Raw genomic sequence first — 27,654 nt, forward strand, 5'->3', positions numbered from 1 at the left:
ATGGATGCCACATGTTTTACTTCCTACCCAGTGGCTAGGTAACCTGTGCAGCAGAATAATTTTTTGCAGTATTAATTTGGATCTGTTCTTTACATTCCATATATACTCACACATACATGATTTCAAGGAAACCTCCAGGCAGTGGGCAAGGAAAGCCAAGTCAACGTGAAGGCAAAGGCTGTTCCTTGTCTTTTGTGGAAACTCAATCCTGAGATTGGCATTAGGATGGATGCTCAAGAGGAGGAGGGGATGCAGACCAGCAGCTTGCTGGGAGGGCAGAATCTGGAAGGTTGGGGAAGGAAATGTGACTCTCTCAAGGAGGGGGCACTGCGGTCCTGCTCCCCAGGGTTTAGGAGTGACATGGTGTATGGGGTTGGATCTCTGACACCCAGCTCCCAGCCCTACCCAAGATTCTGGGGTCATAAGAAAACAACCAGGCTATCAGACTTGATGGGATTGCCAGGACTGGACAGTGGCTGTTTGAGAAGCAATCTGATGACTGGAAGGGCCTTCCCAGCATCTTGGTGCAACATAAGATTTGGATACACCTGCATAAACTTGGGAGTTGGGGGGAACCCACCAACAAGCCAGATAGTAATGTGGGGTCTTGGTAACAGAATTAAATTTAAGGAAAAGAGAGACATGCAATATTTCTTGTAAATGTTAGTGACTCAGTAACCCCCTCTTTCACATAATATCCATGAACATCCACCTGACTTCCCTGGGAAAGGCTGTCCTTGGGAACATAGGAGCATCTGGTTTCCTAACTGTTACAATGAGGATCAATGAATAACTCTAACCTGTTTTAATGAAATAATCCAAAATTCAAAAACAGTTCTATATACAGAGAAGTTAATCACGATGTTGTTTGTAATAGCAAAAACCTGGAAACAACTCAAGTATCTTAAAATAGGGATTGAGAAAATAGGTAATGGTGCAACCATATCAGAATATTATGTAGCTACTAAGAAATTCATCAAATCATACACATTAAATATATGCAGTTTTTAATCAATTATACCTCAATAAAGCTGTCTAAAAAAATTTATGAAAATGTTTGTAAAATGTCAGGTGAAACACTGTATATATAGCATGTTCTCAATTACATACAAAATATGCACAGAAAAAAAATATTGATTAAAACATCTTTTGGGTCTGGTAATATTGCAGACTAGAGCTCCTGAAACTTGTCTGCTGTATAACATCTAGAAATATTTGACATAATACATTTTTTTTAAAGATTGGCACCTGAGCTGACAACTGTTGCCAATCTTTTTTTTTCCTGCTTTTTTCTCCCCAAATCCCCCACCACATAGTTGTATATTTTAGTTGTGGGTCCTTCTAGTTGTGGCATGTGGGACACTGCCTCAGCATGGCCTAATGATCAGTGCCATGTCTGCACCCAGGATCCGAACCAGCGAAACCCTGGCCCACCCAAGTGGAGCATGCGCACTTAACCCACTTGGCCACGAGACTGGCCCAACATAATATTTTTAAGGCCTCACTTTTAGGTAGCTTGATAAGCCTGCAAGAAAGGAAGGAAAGGTCAATGAAAGTAGGAACTTGGTCAGAGTGGAAGAAGAGTAAGCTCTTAAAATGCTGAAAACTTTGGAATAGTCTAGAATAGTCTAGAATGGTGGTTCTCAGTAGGGATGGCATTGCCCCCCAGGGGGCAATTAGGGAATAGGTGGGGGGCATTTTGGGTTACCACAATTGGAGGCCACTATTGGCATTTAATGGGTGAGGGGTCAAGAATGCTAGACATCCTGAAAGGCACAGGGTAGTTCCTCACAACAAAGAATCATCCTATGAATCTCTGGCCAGTGATGTAGGTGAAACACATGCTTATTATCATTTGAGCCTAGAGCCTAACCCCTGTTTTACACGATTTTAATATACACAGAACTTTTCAGGAATTCGGCCACTGTGTAAATCAAGGAAAACTAAACTGTTTTATTTGGAAATTCGTCAAGAATTGTTCATCATTTTGGAAAAAAGCATTGCCAATGGCAATGCCATCATGGTATTCAAGTCACTGATACAAAATACACACAGCAGTTGGCATTTTTGGTGTTTACGTCCTAGTGTTTACGACCATGGCGCATCTACATAGAGTGGGGTTAGCGCCTGATTACTTCGTTACGTCTTCTAGTACAGTGGAGTCTGAGCATTTATGCACTAAAATACTGAAAATTTCACTACAAACTGCCTTTCTATTATTCCTTCTTTACGTCACATTTATGGTATTGTATTGATTTGGGTTGAAATGGTGCACAATCATGTGCAATTGTCTACAAATTCCATTCCAATGGAGTAAAGGAGACATTACAAAATATTTGTTATAAAAGGGGGCATTAAGTCTGATGGACTGAAAATCACTGTGGTCCATACTCCCCACAAATTGCTCTTCTCATTTAACAATAAGACTTAGAAATTTTTGCATATGTAGCATGGATGTACCATAGTTTATTTAAATATTTACTCTTAATGAATATACAGGTTATTTCTAATTTTGTGTTGTTAGAAACAATGAATGTAATGAAATCTTCCCATATACATCTTTGTGCACATGTGCACATCTATCGGGGATAGATATTAAGAAGAGAAACTGCTAAATCAAGAGTACATATATTTCAACTTTTAAAAGATACCACCAGATTTCTTTCTAAAAAGGCATACCAACTTACACTCCCATCAATAGTGTATAAAAATGACCCTTTCTCCACATTGTTCCCAACACTTGAGTTTTTCGGTCTTTTTAGTATTTGTAAATCTTTGGAGATAAAAACTGTTTTTCAATTCAAGTTGCATTTCCCTAACAGTAGTCAAGTTGAATGAACATCTTTTCAAATGTTTCTTGGCCACTCTATTGCCTTGATTAATTGAAATTCATATCTTCTGTCCATTTTTTTCTTTGGGGCTTATTTATAGGAGTTCTTCATATATTCTGACTATACATTTTTTGTTTGTTTAATATATATGTTGGAAATTACTTTCTCCTAGTCTGTTGGTTAGCTTTTAACTCTGGTCACACAAAAGTTTAAAATTTTGATATAGTCAAATTTATCACTGTTTTTCTTTATTGCTTCGTTGTTTTTGGTCTTCTTAAAGAAAGCTTTCCCTACCTCCAGACATCATTTTAAATAGCTGCATAATATTCCATTGTATGGATGTACCATAATTTATGAAATTCTCTCTCACTATTAGAAATTTAGCTTGTTCCATCCTTTCACTAATATAAATAATGCTGTGGAAAACAACTAAGTGTTCCACTTAATATTTCTAACACATATCTTAGTGCCTAGCAAACTAAGCATAAAATGTGTTTCTTGAATAGGGGAGGGGAGAAAGGCAGGAAGGTTTTGCCCACTCACATTCAAGGCATGGTTAAAAATGCAGCTTGATGTCAACCAAATTATTGCAGAATTAGCCCTACAATTCTACTTCTCCTTTAGCCCATCTAATCAAGAATTGACTCTGCTTCTAAAATCTAGGCATGGAAGTAAAGCTTCACTTTCGCCTTCCAAAGGGTGAGACAACTACCTGAGACATCTTTAATCACATACCTGAGTCCTCCTTCTTACCCTGACTTCAGTTTTAGGGTGCCACTTTGCTTGGTGAGTCTTCAAGGTTTACTTCTTAGAAGGTGGTAAATGAGCCTGAGAAGATGAGGCAACGGAAGGAGAGGTCTCAGACCCAGCCAGCTGGGCTGCCACAGATTCATGAGCCCTAGCTCTATTTCCAGCAGGTGGAGTTTCACATCTTGCAGGCGGGGCTTCATTTCCAGCCAGTAGGACTCCATGTCCTGCAGGTGGGGCTCCATGTCCTGCAGGCGGGGCTCTGTATCCCACTGGTGGGGCTCCATATCCCGCAGGCAGGACTCCATATCCCGGAGGTGGGGCTCCATATCCCACAGGTGGGGTTCCATATCCCGCAGGTGGGGGTCCATAGACAACAACTGGGTATGCTGAGACAGAAAAAAAAATCAATTACTCATTTTTTAGAGTGGATGAGGAATCAGTGAGAAAAAAGAGGAAGATAAAAAATAACACTGAAGCAAACTGACAATGGAAGAGAATTCAGGCCGAATAATGCTAAAGCCAGATCCTTCAGCCACCAACAGCTGAAGGTTTTATCATTTCCTGTTGTGGAGGGATTCAAATTAATATGAAAACAACACTACAGTTATATCTCTACATTACTTATGGCTGTGCATCGATATATATTCTACTTAATAAAGTTTGTTTTGATTATGAAAAAAGTAATACATGCTCAATGAGGAAGATGTATTTGGAAAAGAGAGAAAAGATGGATTTTAAAAAGTCATCTATAATTCCATCATTAAAGACAAAAACCTAATATTTTAGTGTATTTTTTGTAGAATCTCTGTTAATATTTTTTAAATAAGCATGATTATAACAACTGTACAATTTTTTATCTGGCTCTTTTTATTTGACATTATAAGAAATTTCTTTACATGATTAATGCATTTCATAAATTAAAAGCTAGACAGTACTTTATCATATGGATAGGTGCTACTTAATTCCCCTGTTGTAGGAAAGCATGTTGTTTCCAACTTTCCAATTAATATTACAATAGACATGGGTTTTATTTATTTCCTTGGCTACATTCCCAAAGCGATTTAATTGGATCAAGGTGAATGGACAACTGTCAGGTTATTTTGCTTTAATCCATATTTATGTTTAAGCTCATTAGAAAAAAACTTTAAAAGAACTGTCTTGAGGATGCTCAAAGAACTAAAGGAAGATGTGGAGAAAGTAAAAAAAAACAATATAAGAATAAAATACAATTATCAATAAAGAGATGGAAAATGCACCAAAAAGAAATTCTGGAGCTGAAAAGTACCATAACTGAAATGAAAAATTCACTAGAGGGATTCAAATTTAGATTTGAGAAGATATAAGAAAGAATCAATGAACTTGAAGACAGGATGATGGAAATTGTTGACACTAAGGAACAGAAAGAAAAAAGATTGAAGAAAAATGTACAGAGCCTAAGGGACCAGTGGGACACCATCTAGCAGACAAACATATGCAGTGTGGAAGTTCCAGAAGGATGAGAGAGAGAGAAAAGAATAGAGAGAATATTTCAGGAAATAATGGCTGAAATTGTCCCAAATTTGATGAAAGACATGAATATAAACATCCAAGAAGATAAACAAACACCAGGTAAGATGAACTCAAAGAGATCCACACTGAGATACATTACAGTCAGACTTTCAAAAGCCAAAGATAAAGAGAGAATCTTGAAAGCAGCAAGAGAGAAGTGAATCATCACATACAAGGGATCCTCAATAAGATAATAAGCAAATTTCTCATCAGAAATTTTGGAGGCCAGAAAAAAAGTGTCAAACAAGAATCCTATATTCCTGGCCAAATTCCTTCAAGAGTGAGAAATTAAGACATTCCCGCATAAACAAAAGCTGAGGGAGTTCATTACCACTAGACTTGCCCTGCAAGAAAAGCTTATGGAGCCCTGCAGGGTGAAAAGAAAAGACACTAGACAGTAATTTGAAGCTATATTAGGAAATAAAGATCTCAATAAAGGTAAATCATTGGGCAATTATAAAACCTAGTATTACTGTAACAATGGTTTGTAATTCCATTTTTTCTTTTCCATATAATTCATTTATATCTACATATATTTATGAGTCATAAAGAATTATTAGATTATGTTTTTTTGGGCACACAATGTATAAAGATGTAATTTTGTGACATCAACTGAAAGGGGTCAAGACAGAGCTGTAAAGGTACAGAGTATTTGTATGTTATTGAAACTAAGCTAGAGGGGCTGGCCCCGTGGCCGAGTGGTTAAGTTCGCGCGCTCCGCTGCAGGCGGCCCAGTGTTTCGTCGGTTCGAATCCTGGGCGCGGACATGGCACTGCTCATCAGACCACACTGAGGCAGCGTCCCACATGCCACAACTAGAGGAACCCACAACGAAGAATACACAACTATGTACCGGGGGGCTTTGGGGAGAAAAAGGAAAAAATAAAAATCTTTAAAAAAAAAAAAAAAAAGTCATGAAACTAAGCTAGTAAAAAATTCAAATTAGTGTTATAACTTTAGGATGTTAAATGTAACCCCCACAGTAATCACAAACTATTCTATAGGTATAGAATATAGACAAAAGTAAATGAAAAAGAAATTTAAACTTTTCACTATAAAAAATCTAATAAACACAAAAGAGGGCAGTAATGCAGGAAATGAGAGACAAAAAAGCTGTAAGGCATATAGAAACCAAATAGCAAATGACAGACTAAGGCCCCATTAGCAATAATTACTTTAAATGTAAATAGATTAAACTCTCCAATCAAAAGACAGAGACTGGGGCTGGCCCAGTGGCATAACAGTTAAGTTCATGCATTCCGCTTCGGGGTTCAGCGCAGGGTTTGCCAGTTCGGATCCTGGGCACCAATACATTTCTATTTTTTTTTTCTCTTGCTGAGGAAAATTTGCCCTGAGCTAACATCTGTGCCAGTCTTCCTCTATTTTGTATATAGGTCACCACCACAGCATGGCTGCTGCGTAGTATAGGTCCGCGCCCAAGAACTGAACCCAGGCCACCAAAGTGAAGTGCACCGAACTTAACCACTAGGCCATGGGGCCAGCCCCCATCCCTTTCTATAATTTTGCCATTTCTAGAATGTTGTATAAATGGAATCATGCAGTATGTAAGCTTTGGGGACAGGCTTTTTTCACTCAGCATAATTCTCTTGAGACTGTGTATCAATAATTTGTTCCTTTTTATTGCTGAGTAGTGTTTCATGGTATAGACGTACCACTATATATGTAAGCATTCAGCAGTTTAAGGCTGTCTGTGTTTCTCTATCCAGGTTTTGATTGATATGAGTAAAGCTGCTACAAACATTTGTGTACAGGTTTTTTTGTGAACATGTTGTCATTTCTCACACTTATTAGGATGGCTACTATGACAAAAAAAAAAAACAGAAAACAACAAGTCTTGACAAGGATGTAGAGAAACTGGAACACTTGTGCACTGTTCATAGGAATCTAAAATGGTACAGCCACTGTGGAAAACAGTATGGAGTTTCCCCCAAAAAATAAAAAATAGAACTACCATATGATCTAGCAATTCTACTTTGGGGCATATACCCAAAAGAATTGAAAGCAGGGTCTCAAAGAGCTATTTGTACTCCCAGGTTCATAGCAGCATAATTCACAATAGCTAATAGAATGAGTTAGGAAGTGATACCTCCTCTTCAATTTTTTGGAAAAGTTTGAGAAGAAATGGTATTAGTTTTTCTTTAAATGTTTGGTAGAATTTACCAGTGAAACCATTAGGTCCAGGACTTTTCTTGGTTGGGAGATTTTTGATTATTGATTCAATCTCCTTACTAGGTCTATTCAGATTTTCTATTTCTTCATGATTTAGTCTTAGTAGGTTTTGTGTTTCTAGGAATTCGTTCACTGCATCTAGGTTATCCAATCTGTTGATGTATAGTTGTTCATAGTACTCTATTATAATTCTTTCTATTTCTGTAGAATCAATAGTAATGTCTCCACTTTGATTTATGATTTTAATAATTTGAGTTTTCTCTCTTTTTCTCTTGGTCAGTTTAGCTAAAGGTTTGTCAATTTGTGGGTCTTTTTGAAGTACCAACGTTTGGTTTCACTGATTTTCCTCTATTCTCTATTTCATTTATCACTGCTCTAGTCTTTATTATTTCCTTCCTTCTGATAGCTTTGGGTTTAGTCTGTACTTCTTTTGATAGTTCCTTAAGTTAGGTTGTTGATTTGACATCTTTCTTATTTTTTAATGTAGGCATTTATAGCTACTTTATAAATTTCCCCCTTAGCACCACTTTTGCTGTGTCCTGTAGGTTTTGGTATGTTGTGTTTTCATGTTCATTCTCTGAGTATTTTCTAATTTCCCTTGTAATTTCTTCTTGATCCATTGGTTCTTTAAGAGTGTGTTATTTAATTTTCAGCACAGATTAGTGGTTGCCATAGGTTAAAGAGGAGGAGAGTGTGGAAGGGAAGTAGGTGTAGCTATAAAAAGGCAACATGAGGGATCTTGTGGTGATGGAAATGTTCTGCAATTTGATTGTATCAATGCCAATATCCTGGCTGTGATATTGTACTATAGTTCTACAAGATATTACCAATGGGATAAACTGGGAAAAATGTATAAGGGAATCTCTCTGTATTACTTCTTAAGACCGTATGTGAATCTACAGTTATCTCAAAATAAAAAGTTTGATTTAGTAAAGCATAGTTCCAGCAATAGAGAATCCAAAAAGGAAATTAAGAAAACAATTCCATTGAATAAAATACCTAGGAATAAATGTAACCACGGAGGTGAAAGACTTGTGCACTGAAAACTACAAAACATTACTGAAAGAAATTAAAGAAGACCCAAATAATGGAAAGACTTCCCATGTTCATGGATTGGAAGACTCAATATTAAGTTAAGATAGCAATTCTCCCCAAAGTGATCCACAAATTCAATGCAATCCCTATCAAAATTCCAATGGCCTTTTTTGCAGAAATGGAAAAGCTGATTCTCAAATTCATACGGAACTGCAAGAGACCAGGGATAGCCAAAACAATATTGAAAAAGAAATACAAAATAGGAAGACTCACACTTTACTATTTCAAAACTTGCTACAAAACTATAGTAATCAAAACAGCGTTGTAGTGGCATAAGGGTAGATTTATATACTAATGGAATAGATTTGAGAGTCCAGGAATAAACCTAAACATCTATGACCAATTTATTTGCAACAAGAATGCCAATACCATTCAGTGGGGAAAGAATAGTCTCTTCAGCAAATGATGCTGAGACAACTGGGTAACCACATGCAAAAGAATGAAGTTGGAATGTAACCTCACTCCATATACAAAAATTAGCTCATAATGAATCAACAACCTAAATATAACGGCCCAAATTATAAAACTCTTAGGTGAAAAAACAATAGGGGCATATTTTCATGACATTGGACTTGGCAATGGATTCTTAAATTTGACACCAAAAGCACAAGTAACAAGAGAAAAAACAGTTAAATTCGATAAAAATTAAAAACTGTGCAGCAGAGGACATTATCAAAAATGTGAAAGACAACATACAGAATGGGAAAACATATTTGTAAATCCCATATCTGATAAGAGTTTAATATCCAGAATATATAAAGAACTCTTACAACTCGACAACAAAAAGATAAACTACCCAAGTAAAAAATGAGCAAAGGACTTCAATAGATACATCACCAACGAAGACATACAAATGGCCAGCAAGCACATGAAAAGATGTTCAACATCACTGGTCATTAAGGAAATGCAAATTAAAACCACAACGAGAGACCACCTCACACACATTAGGATGGCTTTAATATAAACAAAAACAACAACAAAAAAAGGAAAATAAGTGTTGGCAAGGATGTGGAGAAATAGGAACTTGTACACTGCTGGTGGGAATGTTAAATAGTGCAGTTGCTGTGGAAAACAGTTTAGTGGTTCCTCAAAAAGTTAAACATTGAATTACTATGCAATCCAGTAATTCCAATCCTAGGTATGTACTCAAGAGAAGTGAAAACACATGTCCACACAGAAAGCTATATACAAATGTTTACATTTTATAGCAGCTATTATTCATAATAGCCAAAAGGTGGAAACAAGCCCAATGTCCATCAATGGATGAATAGATAAACAAATTTTGGTACATACATACAATAGAATATTATTCAGCCACAAAAAGAATAAAGTACTGACACATGCTACAACTTGGATGAACCTTGAAAATATTACGCTAAGTGAGATAAGCCAAACACAAAAGGTCACATGTTCTATGATTCCTTTCATGTGATATACTCAGAATAGGCAAATCAATAGAGACAAAAAGCAGATGAGAGGATACCAAGAGATGTAGGGAGGAGACAATGGGGAATCATTACTTAGTGGGTAGGGAGTGTTTTTATGGGGTGTTGAAAAAGTTTTAAAATTAGAGAGAGCTGATGGTTGCACAACATTGTGAATATACTAAAAGCACTGAATGGTACTTTTTTTTTTTTTGAGGAAGATGAGCCCTGAGCTAACTGCTGCCAATCCTCCTCTTTTCACTGAGGAACACTGGCCCTGACTAACATCCGTGCCCATCTTCCTCTACTTTATACGTGGGACGCCTACGACAGCATGCCGTGCCAGGCGGCGCCATGTCCACACCAGGGATCCAAACTGACGAACCCCGGGCCGCCAAAGCGGAACGGGCAAACTTAACTGCTGCGCCACCGGGCTGGCCCCTGAATGGTATAATTTTAAACGGTTAATTGTATGTTATATGAATTTCAACTCAATAAAAAAATGTTTTATAAAACCTTAGCAACACTTACTTTTAGATTTTGAATGTTAGATTTTAAAAATCGTTAAAAACTAAGGTAACTATTAAGGTTACAAATAAATATCCTTTAGGGGCTGGCCCCGTGGCCGAGTGGTTAAGTTCGCGCGCTCCGCTGCAGGCGGCCCAGTGTTTCGTCGGTTCGAATCCTGGGCGCGGACATGCACTGCTCATCAAACCACGCTGAGGCAGCATCCCACATGCCACAACTAGAAGGACCCACAATGAAGAATATACAACTATGTACCGGGGGGTTTTGGGGAGAAAAAGGAAAAAAATAAAATCTTGAAAAAATAAATAAATAAATTATTTTATTATCCTTTAGTTGTATACAAAACTAAAAGTTGATGGACACGCACATCATGCTCTAAGGACAAGTCAAGAAAGGGCCCACATTTTTGGGTCTATTGGCAGTTAAGAGACCCTTTGTGGCCCACCAGTAGGCTGTAGACCACAATTGAGAATCCCTCAGCTATCATGTTCCTCCCAGGAACAGAAGTCAGCAGCTGTGGACAGGCACAACTGTTAAGGGGTACCAGGCACACAGCTCAGAGCTGCAGTCCTCAGCAAGGTTGAAGGGCACGGCACAAGCATGGTGGCTATGCTTGTGTGAAATGGGCAGGGGGAAGTGGGCAGGACCATACGTTTCCTGCTCAGGCTGTAAGCAGGAAACGACTGTTCCCACTAACGGGAGTTGCCCAGGTAGGCTCCATTTTTGTACGTTATAGTTAAAAGGAAGCCTGAAACCAAAGCCCGGTCACTTGTTGACTTGCCACTAGGGTTCAGTCTGGAGATAAAGTCATAGACTCAACCATTTTCCAACCCCCCAAACCTCTGCTGCTTCTTCTACAGTACAATTGGAGGCAAGCTAGCAGCGACTAGATCTTTGAGCCCATGGCATATTTTTCCACCTCCCAGGAAGAACCTCCCTGCCATACCTTACCTGGGCCAGGCATCTGTTGGGTGCCCATCATGCTTCCCTGACAGGTAACTACACTCAGTCCTGGAGCACCGAACCAGCAAGTTACACTTCCAAGTGGAACTCCGCTGGCAGCTGAGAAGACAAGTTTAGCAAAATGGGACTGTAATTCTTTTAAGTCAGATGTAGTAGCTATCAACCAAATAAATCAGAGTATTAACCATCCCCTTAGATGTGAGTCCAACAATGCTCCCAGGATACAAGATAAAAAAAATACATACCACCCTTGTCCTGAACCATATGCTTCTTGAGGGCAGAGATTGTGTCTTATTTGCCTGTGCTTATTCAGGGCCTGGCACTGACAGCAGCTGACACAGATGACCACTCAGCATTGCTTGAAACTTTCTCCTCCCTTGACTTGTGGGACAACAAACTCACTTGATTCTCCTACCTCTCCATCAGTCCCTTCTCAATCTTCATTGCAGGTCACTCCTCCCTGCCCATCCCTTGAATGGAGAGGACCCTTGGAATGCCATCCATAATTCACTGAATGAGCCTATCACTCACATAGCTCCAGAGATGACCTGTGTGCTGAGAATTTCCAAATCAGTTTCTAGATACAGTTCATCTTTGGAGCTCCAAGCTGAATGTCCTCTGGCCTCTAGCATTAGCATGTACTTCACACTTAATATGGTACACAGGTTAAGAGTGGAGGCTTAAAATGACACAATATCCCTTATAGAGTATTCCTGCCAAAATGCAACGACCTGGATATAATCATGAGGAAACAGACAAACTCAAATTAAGGGACATTCTACAAAACAATAAGCCTGTATTCTTTTTAAAATGTCAATATCATGAAAGACAAAGAAAGGCTACGTCCAGATTAAAGGATACCAAAGAAATAGGACCACGAAATTCCATGTGTGATCCAGGATTAGATCCTGGACTGGAAAAAAAAAGTACTATTAGAATTAGGAACAGTAATGAGTCAATCATTTGAGTTTGAATATAAACTATGCATTAAATAGTATTGTTTCAACATTCCATTTTCTGAATTTGATAAACACACTGAGGTTAGACAAGAGAATGCCCTCGTTCATAAGAGATACACATTCAACTATTTAGGAATAAAGGAAATGCTCTTTGTGACTTAGTCTCAAATAGTTCAGTGAAAATAAAAGCAAAAAATAATAAGATAAAGCAAATGTGGGAAAATGTTAATAAAGGGTGAATCTAGACGAAGGATTCATGGAAGTTCACTGCAATATTCTTGCAACTTTTCTATAAACTTGATTTTTTTTTAAAATAAAAAGTTTAAAAAGAGAGAAAGAGTAGGTTTAGGATTCAAATTCCAGCTCCATCACTTGCTAACTAAATAGCCTTGGGAAATTATATAACCATCACCGACTCAGTTTCCCCAGCTATAAACTGAAGATAATGATAGTACCTACATTATAAGGTTTTCGTGAGGATTAAATATATTGACACATGTAAAGGGCTTCGAACATTGCCCAGTATATGGTAAGTATTCAATAAATATTAGCTAGTATTATTATGTCTAAAATTGAACTCATTTCCTCTCCAACTTAGACTGTCTCTTATATTCTTGACCATGGTTTATAGCATCATGATCCAGTCAGTCTTCTAAGCTAGAAACTTCACTCCATCCTTGTGTGTGTCCCCCGCACTTTGTCCACGCCTCTATTACAACACATGCCACAAGATAGGATAATGTATTTGCATATGTCTGTCTCTACTAAAGTGTGTTTGTTTAAACTAGATTGGAGTTGGGGATAGAAGGCAAGGGAGAAAGGAAAAGAGCATGCCAGACAGCAAATAGCATGAAGGCTCAGAGGTGAGAGAACAAGGCACAAAGAAGTCCTGTTGGACTGGAGTACAAAAGGTGAGAGAGTGAAAGGCATGAACTGAGGCTAGACTGAACAAAAATATATCATTAAAAAAATTATTTGTACTCAAAGTTTGAAAGAGTTTTCTGGTACTTCTATTAGATCAGGTCTGCAAGGCTTGACAGTGCCTCTTCCCTCCTCTCAAGGAAGATAGGGACTAAACCTAAGAGAATCAAAGGCAAAGCCAGCAAGGAGAGAAGACAAAGAACCATCCCAAGGGAAGAAGAGCTAAGAAAACTGGGGCTCCCTGACCTGAGAAAGAGACTACTCAACAATATATGAGACCAGCATTTATATGGACAAAAGACGATCAGGTCAAGCAGTCTTTCAGACGTCTGACTGTAAACTCCCACCACACTGCAAACTCAGGGAGAGACTGAATAACCTTTGTGTTCCCAGCAGGTAGTACGGTACTCGGCACACAGTAGGTAGGCTTAGGAAATGCCTGCGGAATACATGTGCAACTACCAACTGCCTGACCACAGAGGCTAGAAAATCTTGACTGGTTAACAGTCCTGTTACAATTTGATAGGCCTCAAAACCCCACAGTGCCTAAGATCTTTATAATTATCGCTCACCAGCAGAGGCAGCTTTCATCATCAACTGGGCAAACTGGACGGCGCCTCCTTTTCTGAAGCTTAACTTAAAAGTAGCCTGTCCTTCCCAGCCACCTGGGGAAAGAAACGGCACACACATACTAAAAGGCAGGCACAGCTGGCAACAGAACTGCCACAAACAGTGAGAGACGCACTACCCAAAGAAGCACGGCAGCTTTTGCTTGACTTCCAACATGAGCCAAGTCTGAATCCCAAACCTTCTGGAAGCTTTTGAGAAAAAAAAAATTCTGAGGGGGAACACTTACCATCTGGAGCTGCCTGAATGGTTCCTTTAATGTAGTTGGCGGCAAAGACTGGCTGTTCAAGTGTCCAGTTACTAATCAGATCAAACGGCATCATAAAAGAAAGCATGGGATCGTTGACTGAGGGTAAAGTCACAAAGATCACCTAAGGGAAGAAAAAATCTTTGGAAAAGGAACACAATTTGTCCATAGATTGAGACATACAAGAGTAATAATAAGGTCAAGGCCGCTTTGGCATCCTGGCCTAATTAAGAAACATCACCCGTTTTCTTCCATAGCTCTTCAACTCGGAAAAATCTCCAGGTACAAAATGTTTTAAAATACTTTGAAAGTCAATGTTTAACCTCTCTCCATTTTAAGGAAAACACATGTAGGGTTAATCAAATCAAAGTAGAAGTAGAAATTACCCGGTATGAAGTGAGAAATAATGTTCCCCTCTTTGTACCACTAAAGAGATTGGATCCCTCTGGTTGCTGTGGGAAGGAGAGGTACACTTCCTGACATTGCTGCAAGACACTGAGGAAAAAACCGACAGACAGCACACAAATTAGATGTTATATAAAATGGTACACATAACGCCCTTAGCATAGTTCCTAGCCTGGAGGAAGCACTCAATAAATGTCAGCTGCTGCTGCTGCTGCTACTATGACTACTATTTTATTGAAACAGAAAGGAATTTAAATGATCATATTCTCTGACCATTCACATTTATTCTTCTCCCTCTTTACTCCACTGGGTTCTTTTCTCTCTTATCAAACCTACTTGTATTCTTAGTGTTTATTCACTAATTCTTATACTTCTTGTGCAGGAAGTATAAAGGACTGTGCTAAGGGAAATGTTTCTTTGGCTCTGGTAAAGAAGGTAAGGTACACAGAGCGCTCTAGAAGCCTCTGACGTGTTCCCTCTGCCTGTCATGTTCTCCCTTCACTCTTAACCCAAAAAATTTGAACTCATCCTATTCTCACTCATAGAATCTTTTGGGGGTTTTTCGTTAGTAATTATTATAATATATATGTGTTTATTTGTTTAATGTCTTCCCTAATGATCATTAGGGACAATGTCTGCTTTCTTTGCCACTGTAGCCCCAGCAAACAGTGGGTGCTACTAAATATTTATTGAAAGAATGAGTGAATGAAAACATGAATACAAATAATAACACAAGCAATATATGACATATATAAATGACACAAAAATGTCATGGCAATTTAGTGGAAGGAGGAATTAGTTTTGGTTGAAGTAATTAGGAATGACTTAATAGAAAGGTGGAAATTTGAGTTGATTCTGAAGAGATGAATAGTGTTTCAGGAGGCAGAGGTGAGGCTAGGGAACAATCCAGATGGGGAACAAACGGCATCAATGGAGGCACGCAGTGGAAAGCAAACTGCCTACTTGGAAGAAGCCTACCTGTGTGGATTCATCAAAACAGCATGGAAGTAAGGTTAGTAAGGGAGATAAAACTGGAAAGCCATGCTGGGACCAGAATTTGGAAACGTCATTTGATAGACAAGGAGGAACTGTGAGCTGCAGCTGTCTCAGCAGGGCAGTCACATGATCAAGAAGGTGGTGTATTTCAGAGGAACCAGTTTAAAAGTCCTGACGTGAGGTAATAAGAACTGGAAGTAGGGTGGTGGTGTGTAGATAAAAAGGGCTTTTTAAAATACAGAATGTCAGCAAAAATGGTGAAATAGGGAAGTCCAAAAGTCAGTCCAGAATTCCGGAATCTAACCAGATTTTATAGGAACCAAGGGAATGTTAAATCAAGAAAAAAATAGCTGAATCTCAATAAAAGAGCTTTGTGGGGGCTGGCCCCGTGGTCGAGTGGTTAACTTCACGTGCTCCGCTGCAGGCAGCCCAGTGTTTCGTTGGTTCGAATCCTGGGCGCGGACATGGCACTGCTCATCAAGCCACGCTGAGGCAGCGTCCCACATGCCACAACTAGAAGGACCCACAACGAAGAATATACAACTATGTACCGGGGGGCTTCAGGGAGAAAAAGGAAAAAATAAAATCTTAAAAAAAAAAAAAAGAGCTTTGTGGTATTTTAACTTACCCTGGTACCATCCTCCACTCCCCAGCTGGACAACAATCTTGAAAACAACAACTCACATTTCTAGTATAGGCACCAAGTGCCAGAGGGAGCAGAACAGACCTTATTCTCAAAGAACTGTGGTTGTTTGTTGTGAGCTGTCTGGTGGCTCCCTGAAAGACTAGCTCAAAGGGTGTGCCTAATTCAGAACTCTCCCAGGACTGAGGTCACTACCCATGGCACATCTGTCAAAAATATTTAAAGGCAATTGTATCAGTTGCTATTGTCTGGAGCAAAGGATGACGTTTTGTTCAAACAATAAACAAAAAAAAAAATTAGGGAGGAAAGGCTGGGGAATGAGATGCTTTGTGGAATAAAGGCTTTGAAAAGCTCTGACATTCACAGGAATCTAAAAAGCCACATGCATACATGCCCAGGGTTGGTTCATGCTCAGAAGAAACCAGAGAAGGCCTTAAACTTTTACCTTTGGCTGATGATGAGGCTTTGCTCAAGCAGGAAATGAAAGCTATGACAGAGCTGTGAACTCCCTGGCTGAGTGATAAAGATGTGCTCCAACACACACACACACACACACAGCCCATCTGCAAAGGCTGGGAGATTTTTTGTTGTTGTTCCAGACATGTAAGTAAATTGTCAAGTCACTAGCTGGCCACTAAGTTAACATGAAAGAGACTTCAGTGGCTGCACATGACAAAGAATATAAACTTTACAAAATTTATAGATCAGAAAAGCCACTAAACAATAAACAGTAACTACAACAAGCAGCAACAACATAACCTGAGGAAGACAGTGAATCTGATTTCCAGAGTAGCCACATTATATTCAAAATGTTAAGTTTTCAACAAAAAATCATAAGGCAAAACCCAAACTTTCTCCTGTGAACAAGAGAAAAAGAAATTAACAGAAACTGTCCCTTAGGACACACATTGGCTTAACTAGACATAGATTTTAAATGACTTTAAGTATGCTCAAGAGTTAAAGGAAACCATGTCTAAAGAACTAAAGGAAAGAATGAGAACAATGTCTCAAAGGAGAGGATATCAACAGAGAGACACAAATTATAAAAAGAAACCAAATATAAATTCTGGAGTTGAAGACTACAATAACTGAAATGAAAAATTCAATAGTGGGGAACTCAGTGGCAGACTTCAGCAGGCAGAAGAAAGAACCAGTGAACTTGAAGATAGGTCAACTGAGAATAACAGTTACTACTCAAGTAACAGAAATAGAATGAATGAAGAAAAATAAACAGAGTCTAACAGACCTGTGAGACACAATCCATCATACTAACATATGCATAATGGGAGTGCCAGAAGGAGAGGAGAGGAAAAAAAGAGGGATAAAGACTATCTGAAGAAATAATAGCCAGGGCTGGCCCCATGGCTGACTGGTTAAGCTGGCGCACTCTGCTTCAGCTGCCCTGGGTTTTGCCGGTTCAGATCCTGGGCACGGACGTAGCACTGCTCATCAAGCACACTGAGGCAGTGTCCCACACAGCAGAGCCAGGAGGACCTATAACTAGAATATACAACTATGTACTGGGGGCTTTGGGGAGAAGAAGGAAAAAAAAATGGTAACAGATGTTAGCTCAGGTGCCAATCTTTAAATTAAAAAAGAAAGAAAGAATGGCCAAAAGCTTGCCAAATTTAGTGAAAGACATGAATCTACACATCCAAGCTCAAAAAACTCCAAGTAGAATAAACTCAAAGAGATCCACATCAAGACACATTATAATCAAACTGTTGAAAGCCAAATACAGAGAATCCTGAAAGCAGCAAGAGAAGTGAATTGTCACGCACAAGCAAGTCTCAGTAAGACGACCAACTGACTTCTCATCAGAAACTATGGAGGTGGGAGGTAGTGGATGACACATCCAAAGTCAACCAAGAGTTCTATATCTGGAAAAACTATCCTTCAAAAATTTAGAAAAAATTAAAACACTACCAAATAAACAAAAACTGAGAGAGTTCATCACTGTAGACCTGAACTATAAGAAATTGCTAAAGAAAATCCTTCGGGTGAAATAAAGACACTAGATAATGAGTCAAATCCACACAAAGAAATAAAATAACATTGGTCAAGATAACTACATAGGTAACTATAAAATTCAGTATTAATGTATTTTTGGTTTAGAACTCCTCATTTCTTCCCATACAATTTAAAAGACAATTGTATAGGGGCAGGCCCCATGGCCTATTGATTAAGTTCAGCACACTCTGCTTCAGTAGCTTGGGTTAAGTTTCCAGGCACAAAGCTACACCACTCATCAGCAGCCATGCTGTGGCAGCAACCAATATACAAAATAGAGGCACAGATGTTAGTTCAGGGCAAATCTTCCTCAAGCAAAAAAGAAAAATAAAAATAGGAAGATTGGCAATAGATGTTAGCTCAGGGAGAATCATCCTCAGCAAAAAAAAAAAACTAAAAGACAATTCTCTAAAACAATAATTATAAATTGACAGTGATGGGTACACAATGTATAAAGATGTGATTTATGACAATAACAATATAAGGGGAGCAGAGCTATAGAGGAGCAAAGGTTTTGTACACAACTGAAACTAAATTGGTATTAACTTGAACTAGCTTGTTATAAATTAAGATGTTAAATGTAATCTTCAGGACAACCACAAAGAAAGTAACTGAAACATATACAGTAAAAGAAACGAGGAGGGAATCAAGATGGTACACTAGAAAATATCTTTTTTTTTTAATGTTTTATTGAGTTGATAAGTTACAATCTTATGAAATTTCAGTTGTGTATTATTGTCTGTCAGTCATGTTGTAGGTGCAAACCTTCACCCTTTGTGCCCACCCCCCACCCCCCCTTTCCCCTGGTAGCCACTAATCTGTTCTCTTTGTCCACAGGTTTAAATTCCTCATAAGAGTGGAGTCATACAGAGATCATCCTTCTCTATCTGGTTTATTTCACTTAACATAATTCCCTCAAGGTCCATCCATGTTATTGCAAATGGGACGATTTTGTTCTTTTTTACAGCTGAGTAGTATTCCATCGTATATATATACTACATCTTCTTTATCCAATCATCTGTTGATGGGCACTTAGATTGCTTCCATGTCTTGGCTATTGTAAATAATGCTGCAATGAACATAGGGGTGCATAGGACTTTTAGAATTGCTGATTTCAAGCTCTCTGGATAGATACCCAGTAGCGGAATAGCTGGATCATATGATAGTTCTATTTTTAATTTTTTGAGGAATCTCCATACTGTTTTCCATAGTGGCTGCACCAGTTTGCATTCCCACCAGCAGTGTATGAGGGTTCCTTTTTCTCCACAGCCTCTCCAACATTTGTTACTTTTTGTTTTAGTTATTTTTGTCATTCTAATGGGTGTAAGGTAATATCTTAGTGTAGTTTTGCATTTCCCTGATGATCAGTGATGATGAACATCTTTCAGTGTGCCTATTGGCCATCTGTATATCTTCTTTGGAGAAATGTCTGTTCATGTCTCCAGCCCATTTTTTGATCAGGTTGTTTAATTTTTTGTTGTTGAGTTGTGTGAGTTCTTTATATAGTATGGAGATTAACCCTTTGTCAGATGTATGACTTGCAAATATTTTTTCCCAGTTAGTGGGGGTTTTTTTTGTTTCAATCCTGTTTTCATTTGCCTTGAAGAAGCTCTTTAATCTGATGAAGTCCCATTTGTTTATTCTTTCTATTGTTTCCCTTCTCTGAGAAGACATGGTGTCCAAAAAGATCCTTTTGATACTGATGTCAAAGAGTGTACTGCCTACATTTTCTTCCAGAAGCCTTATGGTTTCAGGTCTCAGCTTTAGGTCTTTGATCCATTTTGAGTTTATTTTGGTGAATGGTGAAAAAGAATGGTCAATTTTCATTCTTTTACATGTGGCTTTCCAGTTTTCCCAGCACCATTTGTTGAAGAGATTTCCTTTTCTCCATTGTATGCCCTCAGCTCCTTTGTCGAAGATTAGCTGTCCATGGATGTGTGTTTTTATTTCTCGGCTTTCAATTCTGTCCCATTGATCTGTGCACCTGTTTTTGTACCAGTACCATGCTGTTTTGATTACTGTAGCTTTGTAGTATGTTTTGAAGTCAGGGATTGTGATGCCTCCAGCTTTGTTCTTTTTTCTCAGGGTTCCTTTAGCAATTCGGGGTCTTTTGTTGCCCCATATGAATTTTAGGATTCTTTGTTCTATTTCTGTAAAGGATGTCATTGGGATTCTGATTGGGATGGCGTTGAATCTGTAGATTGCTTTAGGTAGAATGGATGTTTTAACTATGTTTATTTTTCCAATCCGTGTGCATGCATGTCTTTCCATCTCTTTACATCATCATCTATTTCTTTCAGAAAAGCCTTGTAATTTTCATCATATAGGTCTTTCACTTCCTTAGTTAAATTCACCCTGAGGTATTTTATTCTTTTTGTTGCGATTGTGAATGGTATTGTGTTCTTGAGTTCTTTTTCTGTTAGTTTGTTATTAGAGTATAGAAATGCTACTGACTTATGTAAATTGATTTTATACCCTGCAACTTTGCTGTAGTTGTTGATTACTTCTAGAAGTTTTCCAATGGATTCTTTGGGGTTTTCTATATATAAGATCATGTCGTCTGCAAACAGTGAGAGTTTCACTTCTTCTCTCCCCCTCCCCCCCCAATTTGGATTCCTTTTATTCCTTTTTCTTGCCTGATTGCTCTGGCCAGGACCTCCAGTACTATGTTAAATAAGAGTGGTGATAGAGGGCATCCTTGTCTTGTTCCTGTTCTCAGGGGGATGGCGCTCAGTTTTTCATGTGCCTATTGGCCATCAGTATATCTTCTTTGGAGAAATGTCTGTTCATGTCTCCAGCCCATTGTTTGATTGGGTTGTTTGATGTTTTGTTGTTGAGTTGCGAGAGTTCTTTATATATTATGGATATTAAGCCTTTGTCAGATATATGACTTGCAAATATTTTTTCCCAGTAAGTGGGTTGTTTTTTTGTTGCAATCCTGTTTTCATTTGCCTTGAAGAAGCTCTTTAGTCTGATGAAGTCCCATTTGTTTATTCTTTCTATTGTTTCCCTTCTCTGAGAAGGCATGGTGTCCAAAAAGATCCTTTTAATACTGATGTCAAAGAGAGTACTGCCTACGTTTCCTTCCAGAAGCCTTATGGTTTCAGGTCTCAGCTTTAGGTCTTTGATCCATTTTGAGTTTATTTTGGTGAATGGTGAAAAAGAATGGTCAATTTTCATTCTTTTACATGTGGCTTTCCAGTTTTCCCAGCACCATTTGTTGAAAAGACTTTCTTTTCTCCATTGTATGGGAGGGCGCTCAGTTTTTGCCCATTGACAATGATGTTGGCTGTGGATGTGTCATATATGGCCTTTATTATGTTGAGGTAGTTCCCTTCTATGCCCATTTTGTTCAGAGTTTTTATCATAAATGGCTGTTTGATCTTGTCAAATGCTTTTTCTGCATCTATTGAGATGATCCTGTGGTTTTTATTCCCCAGTTTGTTGATGTGGTGTATCACGTTGATTGATTTGCGCATGTTGAACCATCCCTGTGTCCCTTGTATGAATCCCACTTTATCATGATGTATGATCCTTTTGATGAATTGCTGTATTCGGGTTGCCAAAATTTTGTTGAGAATTTTTGCATCTATGTTCATCAGCGATATTGGCCGCTAGTTCTCTTTTTTCGTGCTGTCCTTGTCAGGTTTTGGTATCAGCGTGATGCTGGCCTCGTAGAATGTGTTAGGAAGTGTTCCATCCTCCCTAATTTTTTGGAATAGCTTGAAAAGGATAGGTATTAAATCTTCTCTGAAAGTTTGGTAGAATTCCCCAGGAAACCCATCTGGTCCTGGGGTTTTATTCTTTGGGATGCTTTTGATGGCTGTTTCAATCTCTTTCCTTGTGATTGGTCTGTTCAAATTGTCTGCTTCTTCTTGAGTGAGCTTTGGGAGATTGTAGGAGTCCAAGAATTTATCCATTTCCTCTAGGTTATCCATTTTGCTGGCATATAGTTTTTCGTAGTATTCTCTTATAGTCCGTTGTATTTCTGCAGAGTCTGTTGTTATTTCTCCTCTTTCATTTCTGATTTTGTTTATTTGAGCTTTCTCTCTTTTTTCTTTGTAAGTCTGGCTAGGGGTTTGTCAGTTTTATTTATCTTCTCCAAGAACCACCTCTTTGTTTCAGTGATCCTTTCTACTGCCTTTTTTGTTTCAATAGCATTTATTTCTGCTCTGATTTTTATTATTTCTCTCCTTCTGCTGACTTTGGGCTTTGTTTGTTCTTCTTTCTGTAAATGAGTTAGGTGCAGTTTCAGATTGCTGATTTGGGATTGTTCTTGTTTGTTAAGATGTGCCTGAATTGCGAAGAATTTTCCCCTTAATACAGCTTTTGCTGCATCCCATATGAGTTGGTATGGCATGTTAACATTTTCATTTGTCTCCAGGTATTCTTTGATTTCTTCTTTAATTTCTTCAATGATCCATTGCTTGTTCAATAGCATATTGTTTAGTCTCCACATCCTTGTCCCTTTCTCAGCTTTTTTCTTGTAATTAATTTCTAGCTGTATAGCATTACGATCAGAGAAGATGCTTCTTATTATTTCAATTTTTTTAAACTTGTAGAGGCTTGCCTTGTTTCCCAACATATGGTCTATCATTGAGAATGTTCCATGCGCACTTGAGAAGAATGTGTATTCTGCTGTTTTTGGATGAAGTGTTCTATATATGTCTATTAAGTCCAACTGTTTTAGCTTTTCGTTTAGCTCCACTGTTTCTTTGTTGATTTTCTGTCTGGATGATCTGTCCATTGATGTGAGTGGGGTGTTGAGGTCCCCTACTATTATTGTGTTATTTTTTTTGATATCTTCTTTTAGGTTTGTTAATAGTTGCTTTATGAACTTTGGTGCTCCTGTGTTGGGTGCATAGCTATTTATAAGTGCTATTTCTTCTTGATGAAGTGTCCCTTTGATCATTATATATTGGTCCTCTATGTCTCTCTTTACCTGCCTTATCTCGAAGTCTGTTTTGTCTGATATAAGTATTGTGACACCTGCTTTCTTTTGTTTGAAATTAGCTTGAAGTATTGTCTTCCACCCCTTCACTCTGAGCCTGTGTTTGTTCTTGGAGCTGAGGTGTGTTTCCTGGAGGCAACAAATTGTTGGATCTTGTTCTTTAATCCATTTTGCCACTCTGTGTCTTTTTATTGGAGAGTTGAATCCGGTGACATTGAGGGTGAGTATTGATGCATGAGGGCTTAATGCTGTCATTCTGTTGCTCATTTTCCGGTTTTCCCGTGTTTCCTTTGTTTCTTGTCCTGTGTTTTAGCCTACCCATTGACTTCTGAAATTTCTTATGCTGGGTATCTTAGATTTTTCCTTATTTATGTTTTGTGTCTCTGTTCTGTTTTTCAGTTTAGTGGCTACCCTGAAGTTTGTATTCAGAATCTCGTGTATAACATAGTCCATTTTCTGGTGATCTCTTACTTCCTTAGCCTAGACTTTTTCAGTATCTTTCCTCCTCCCCTCCTAATTTATTATTTTCATCTCTTATTCCAACTTGTGTTGTGAGTTTGTGGTTAGAATGATAAGATTGTCTTTGCTTTGGTGATTTCCTTCCCTTTATCCTAATGCTATAGTTGAATATTTGTTATCCTATTCAGATTCTATTTGTCTCCCTACTCTGTGTTTTGTGACCCCTTACTCCCTTTTTTACTTTTTTCAGGTATGAGAGCCTTCTTGAGGATTTCTTGTAGTGGAGGTTTTGTGACTACAAAGTCCCTTAGCCTTTGTTTGTCTGGAAAAGATTTAATTTCTCCCTCATATCTGAAGGATATTTTTGCTGCATAGAGTATTCTTGGCTGAAGATTTTTATCCTTTAAAGTTTTGAATATGTCACTCAATTTCTCCTAGCTTGTAAGGTTTCTGTAGAGAAATCCACTGAAAGTCTGATGGGGGTTCCTTTGTAGGTTATTTTCTTCTGCCTTGCTACCCTGAGTATTCTTTCTTTGTCCTTCATTTTTGCCATTTTTACTATTATGTGCCTTGCAGTAGGTCTTTTTACATTGACAATTCTAGGACATCTGAAAGGTTCCTCCACACACGTTTCTCTCTCAATCTCTAGATTTGGGAAGTTCTCTTCTATTATTTCGTTGACCACACTTTCTGCTCCATTTTCCTTTTCCACGCCCTCAGGAATTCCGATGATTCTTAAGTTCCATTTTCTCACTGAGTCAGCTATTTCTCTGAGATTTTCTTCAGTTTTTTTAATTCTTAGCTCTCTTTCTTCCTCTCTCTGGAGCCATTCAGCCTGTCTATCTTCGATTATGCTAATTTGCTCCTCTATGGTGTCTACACGGGCATTCAGGGAATCTGTATTCTGTTTTATCTGATCCATTGTATTTTTCATCTTTAGTATTTCTAGTTGATTCTTCTTTATAATTTCAAGCTCTTTTGTGAAGTAACTCCAGAACTCATTGACTTGTTTCTCTATATTTCCCTTTACCTCATTGAATATTTTGAGGATAGCTATTTTGAACTCATCTTCACTTAGTTTACCCATTTCCAAGCCCTCAGGACCTACTTCTGTATTTTTATTGTTTTCCTTTTGGACTGGAGCTTTTATAAATTGCTGGATGGTAGACGAGCGGTTTTTGCGCATGATGCTATTATTCTGCTGCAGTTACAGCCTGTCGCCACTAGATGGGGGTCGAGAGCCATGCGTTCTGAGCCCTCTGCCTTCAGCCGCAATGCCGGCACGCAGCGTGGGTTGGGGGAGGAGTGGCACTTTTACTCACGCCGACCTATACTGGATCAGCTCTCGCTTTTTGGCCTCCCGGGGCCCTGGCTTGCTGGGGCTTCCCCCACGTGAAAGCTTTCCCTGTTAGAGGGTTCCGCTGCACTGGCGGTGGGAGTCCTGAATGATGCCCCAATGTGCGGCCCCTCCCCCGCTCCTTCCTGCACCCGCGGCAGCGATCCCAGTCTCTAGGGGAGGGAGAAAAGTTCTCTCCTACCCCGTTCCAGCTCCTCCGAGGCTGGCTCCAGCCTCTCCGCCTTCCCTCGTTTGGCTGCTGTGGGTCTCTGACGATTTCTGTTATTAGGATTTTTTTTTTTTTGGTTGGAAAGCAGTTGCTCTTTTTAGTTGTAATTTGGAGAGGAGAGAGTCCCAGGTGAGCTCATGCTGCCATGTTGCTGACGTCACCCCCCTAGAAAATATCTTTTAAACACAGAAGAAGGCATTAACAGAACTGAGGAACAAAAACTTATACAAGACATACATAAAACAAATAGCAAAAGAACAGAAGTTAAATCCTTATCAATAATTACATTAAATGTAAATGGATTAAACTCTCCAATTAAAAGTCAGAGACTGGTAGAATATATTTTAAAAAACATGATACCACTGTATACTATCTAAAAAAGACTTACTTGAGCCCCCAAGACACAAATAGGTTAAAAATGAAAGAATGATAAAAGATATTCCATCAAACAGTAACCAAAAGAGAACTGAGTGGCTATAACAATATCAGAAAAAAAATAGACTTTAAGACAAAAATTATTACAAGAAAAAAAGAGGAATATTATATAATGATAAAAGGGCCAATAATCAAAAAAGGCTTAACAATTATAAATATGGATGCACCTAACAAAAGTCATCTAGACCTAATATATAAGGACACTCCACCTACAAAGCTAGAATATACATTTTTCTCAAGTGCACATGCAACATTCTCTGGGACAGACCATATGTTAGGCCAGAAAACAAGTCTCACTAAATTTACAAAGACTGGAATCATACAGAGTATCTTTTCAGACCACAATGGAATGAAATTGGAAATAATAAGAGAATGAAATCTGTCAAATTAACAAGTATGTGGAAATTAAATAACACACTCTTAAACGACCAGTGGGTCAAAGAAGAAACATAAGTGAATTTAGAAAATACTTTAAGATGAATGAAATGAAAACACATACCAAACCTTTGAGAGACAGCAAAAGCAGCACTTAGGAGAGAAATTTATAGCTTTAATGCCTACATTTTAAAAAAGAGATTTCAAATCAATAATCTAACCTTCCATCTTATGGAACTAGAAAAGCAAGAGCAAACTAAACCCAAAGCTAGTAGAAGGAAGGAAATAATAAAGATTATAGTAGAGATAAATGAAATAAAGTATAGAAAAACAATAGAGAGGATCAATGAAACCAAAAGTTAATTATTTGAGAAAATCAACAAAATTGACCAACATTTCACTAGACTGACCAAGAAAAAAAGAGAGAAAACCCAAATTACTAAAATTAAGAATAAAAGTGGGGACATTATCTCAGACTTTACAGAAATAAAAAGGATTATAAGAGAATATATGAACAATTATATGCCAACAAATTTGATAACCTAGATGAAATGAAAATATTCCTAGAAACAAACTACCAAAATTGACTAAAGAAGCAATAAAATCTGAATAAACCTCTAACAAGTAAAGAGATTGAATAAATAATTTAAAACTTCCAATAAGAAAAGCCCAAGATCAGATGGCTTTATTGGAATATTCTCCAGATATTTAAGGAAGAACTAACACCAGCCCTTCTCAAACTCTTTCAAACACTTCTTAACTGTTGGAACACTTCCTAACTCATTCTATGAGCCAGTATTACCCTGATACCAAAGCCAAACAAAGTAATCACAACAAAAGAAAACTAGAGAACAATATCTCATAAATATAGATGCAAAAATACTCGACAAAATAGTAAGTAACCAAATCCAGCAGCATATTAAACAGATTATATGACAAGTGAGATTTATGCTAGAAATGCAAGGGAGGTTCAACATACGAAAATCAATCAATAGTATGGTAATTAATTAATTACTATGGTAATACACAACGTTAATAGAATGAAAAAATGCATTTGACAAAATCCAACACTGTTTTATGGTTAAAAAAAATTTAACAAACTAGGAATATTGGGAACTTCCTCAACCTGATAAAGGGCATTTATTAAAAACCCACAGGTAACATCATACTTAATTTTGAAAAACTAAAAGCTTTCCATCTAAGATCAGGAACAAGTCAAGGATTTCTGTTCTTGCCACTTCTGTTCAATACTGTACGTGAGGTTTTAGCCAGGGCAAATAGGCAAGAACAAGAAATAAAATGCATCCTTCATTGGAAAAGTAGTAAAACTATCTCTATTTGAAGATGACATGATCTCATACACAGAAAATCCTAAAGAACACACACATATACATACACACACAATTAGAGATAATTGAGTTCAGCAAAGGTGTAGGATACAAGAGTAACATACAAAATTCAGTTATATTTTTCATACACTAGCAAGTATCAGTCAAAATGAAATTAAGAAAACAATTGCATTGACATTTGTATCCAAAGTAATAAAATACTCAGAAATAAATTTAACCAAGGACATATAAGACCTGTACACTGTCAACTACAAAACACTGCTGAAAAATTTTAAAGACCTACATAAATGAAAAGATATCCTATGTTTACAGATTGAAAAAATTAATATTAAGATGGCAATGCTTCCCCCAAATGATATACAGATTCAACAAAATTGCTATCA

At 38.0% G+C, this 27,654-nt stretch overlaps 1 protein-coding gene across 1 annotated transcript in view; it reads right to left on the bottom strand.

Annotated features, from left to right (window-relative positions):
* Positions 1-1,160: 1,160 nt before the first annotated feature.
* WBP2NL (WBP2 N-terminal like) overlaps positions 1,161-27,654 on the bottom strand; it is a 37,084-nt gene continuing 10,590 nt past the window's right edge. Inside the window, exons 2-6 of the mRNA XM_044778773.2 lie at positions 14,470-14,578; positions 14,066-14,207; positions 13,782-13,874; positions 11,318-11,428; positions 1,161-3,967 (exon numbers count right to left, since the gene is read on the bottom strand). Coding sequence (XP_044634708.2) covers positions 3,633-3,967; positions 11,318-11,428; positions 13,782-13,874; positions 14,066-14,207; positions 14,470-14,578 — 790 coding nt within the window. The 3' untranslated portion in view covers positions 1,161-3,632. The remainder of the gene's footprint in view (positions 3,968-11,317; positions 11,429-13,781; positions 13,875-14,065; positions 14,208-14,469; positions 14,579-27,654) is intronic.

Source organism: Equus asinus, chromosome 4 (genome assembly GCF_041296235.1).
Source record: "Equus asinus isolate D_3611 breed Donkey chromosome 4, EquAss-T2T_v2, whole genome shotgun sequence".
Classification (NCBI taxonomy): Eukaryota; Metazoa; Chordata; class Mammalia; order Perissodactyla; family Equidae; genus Equus; species Equus asinus.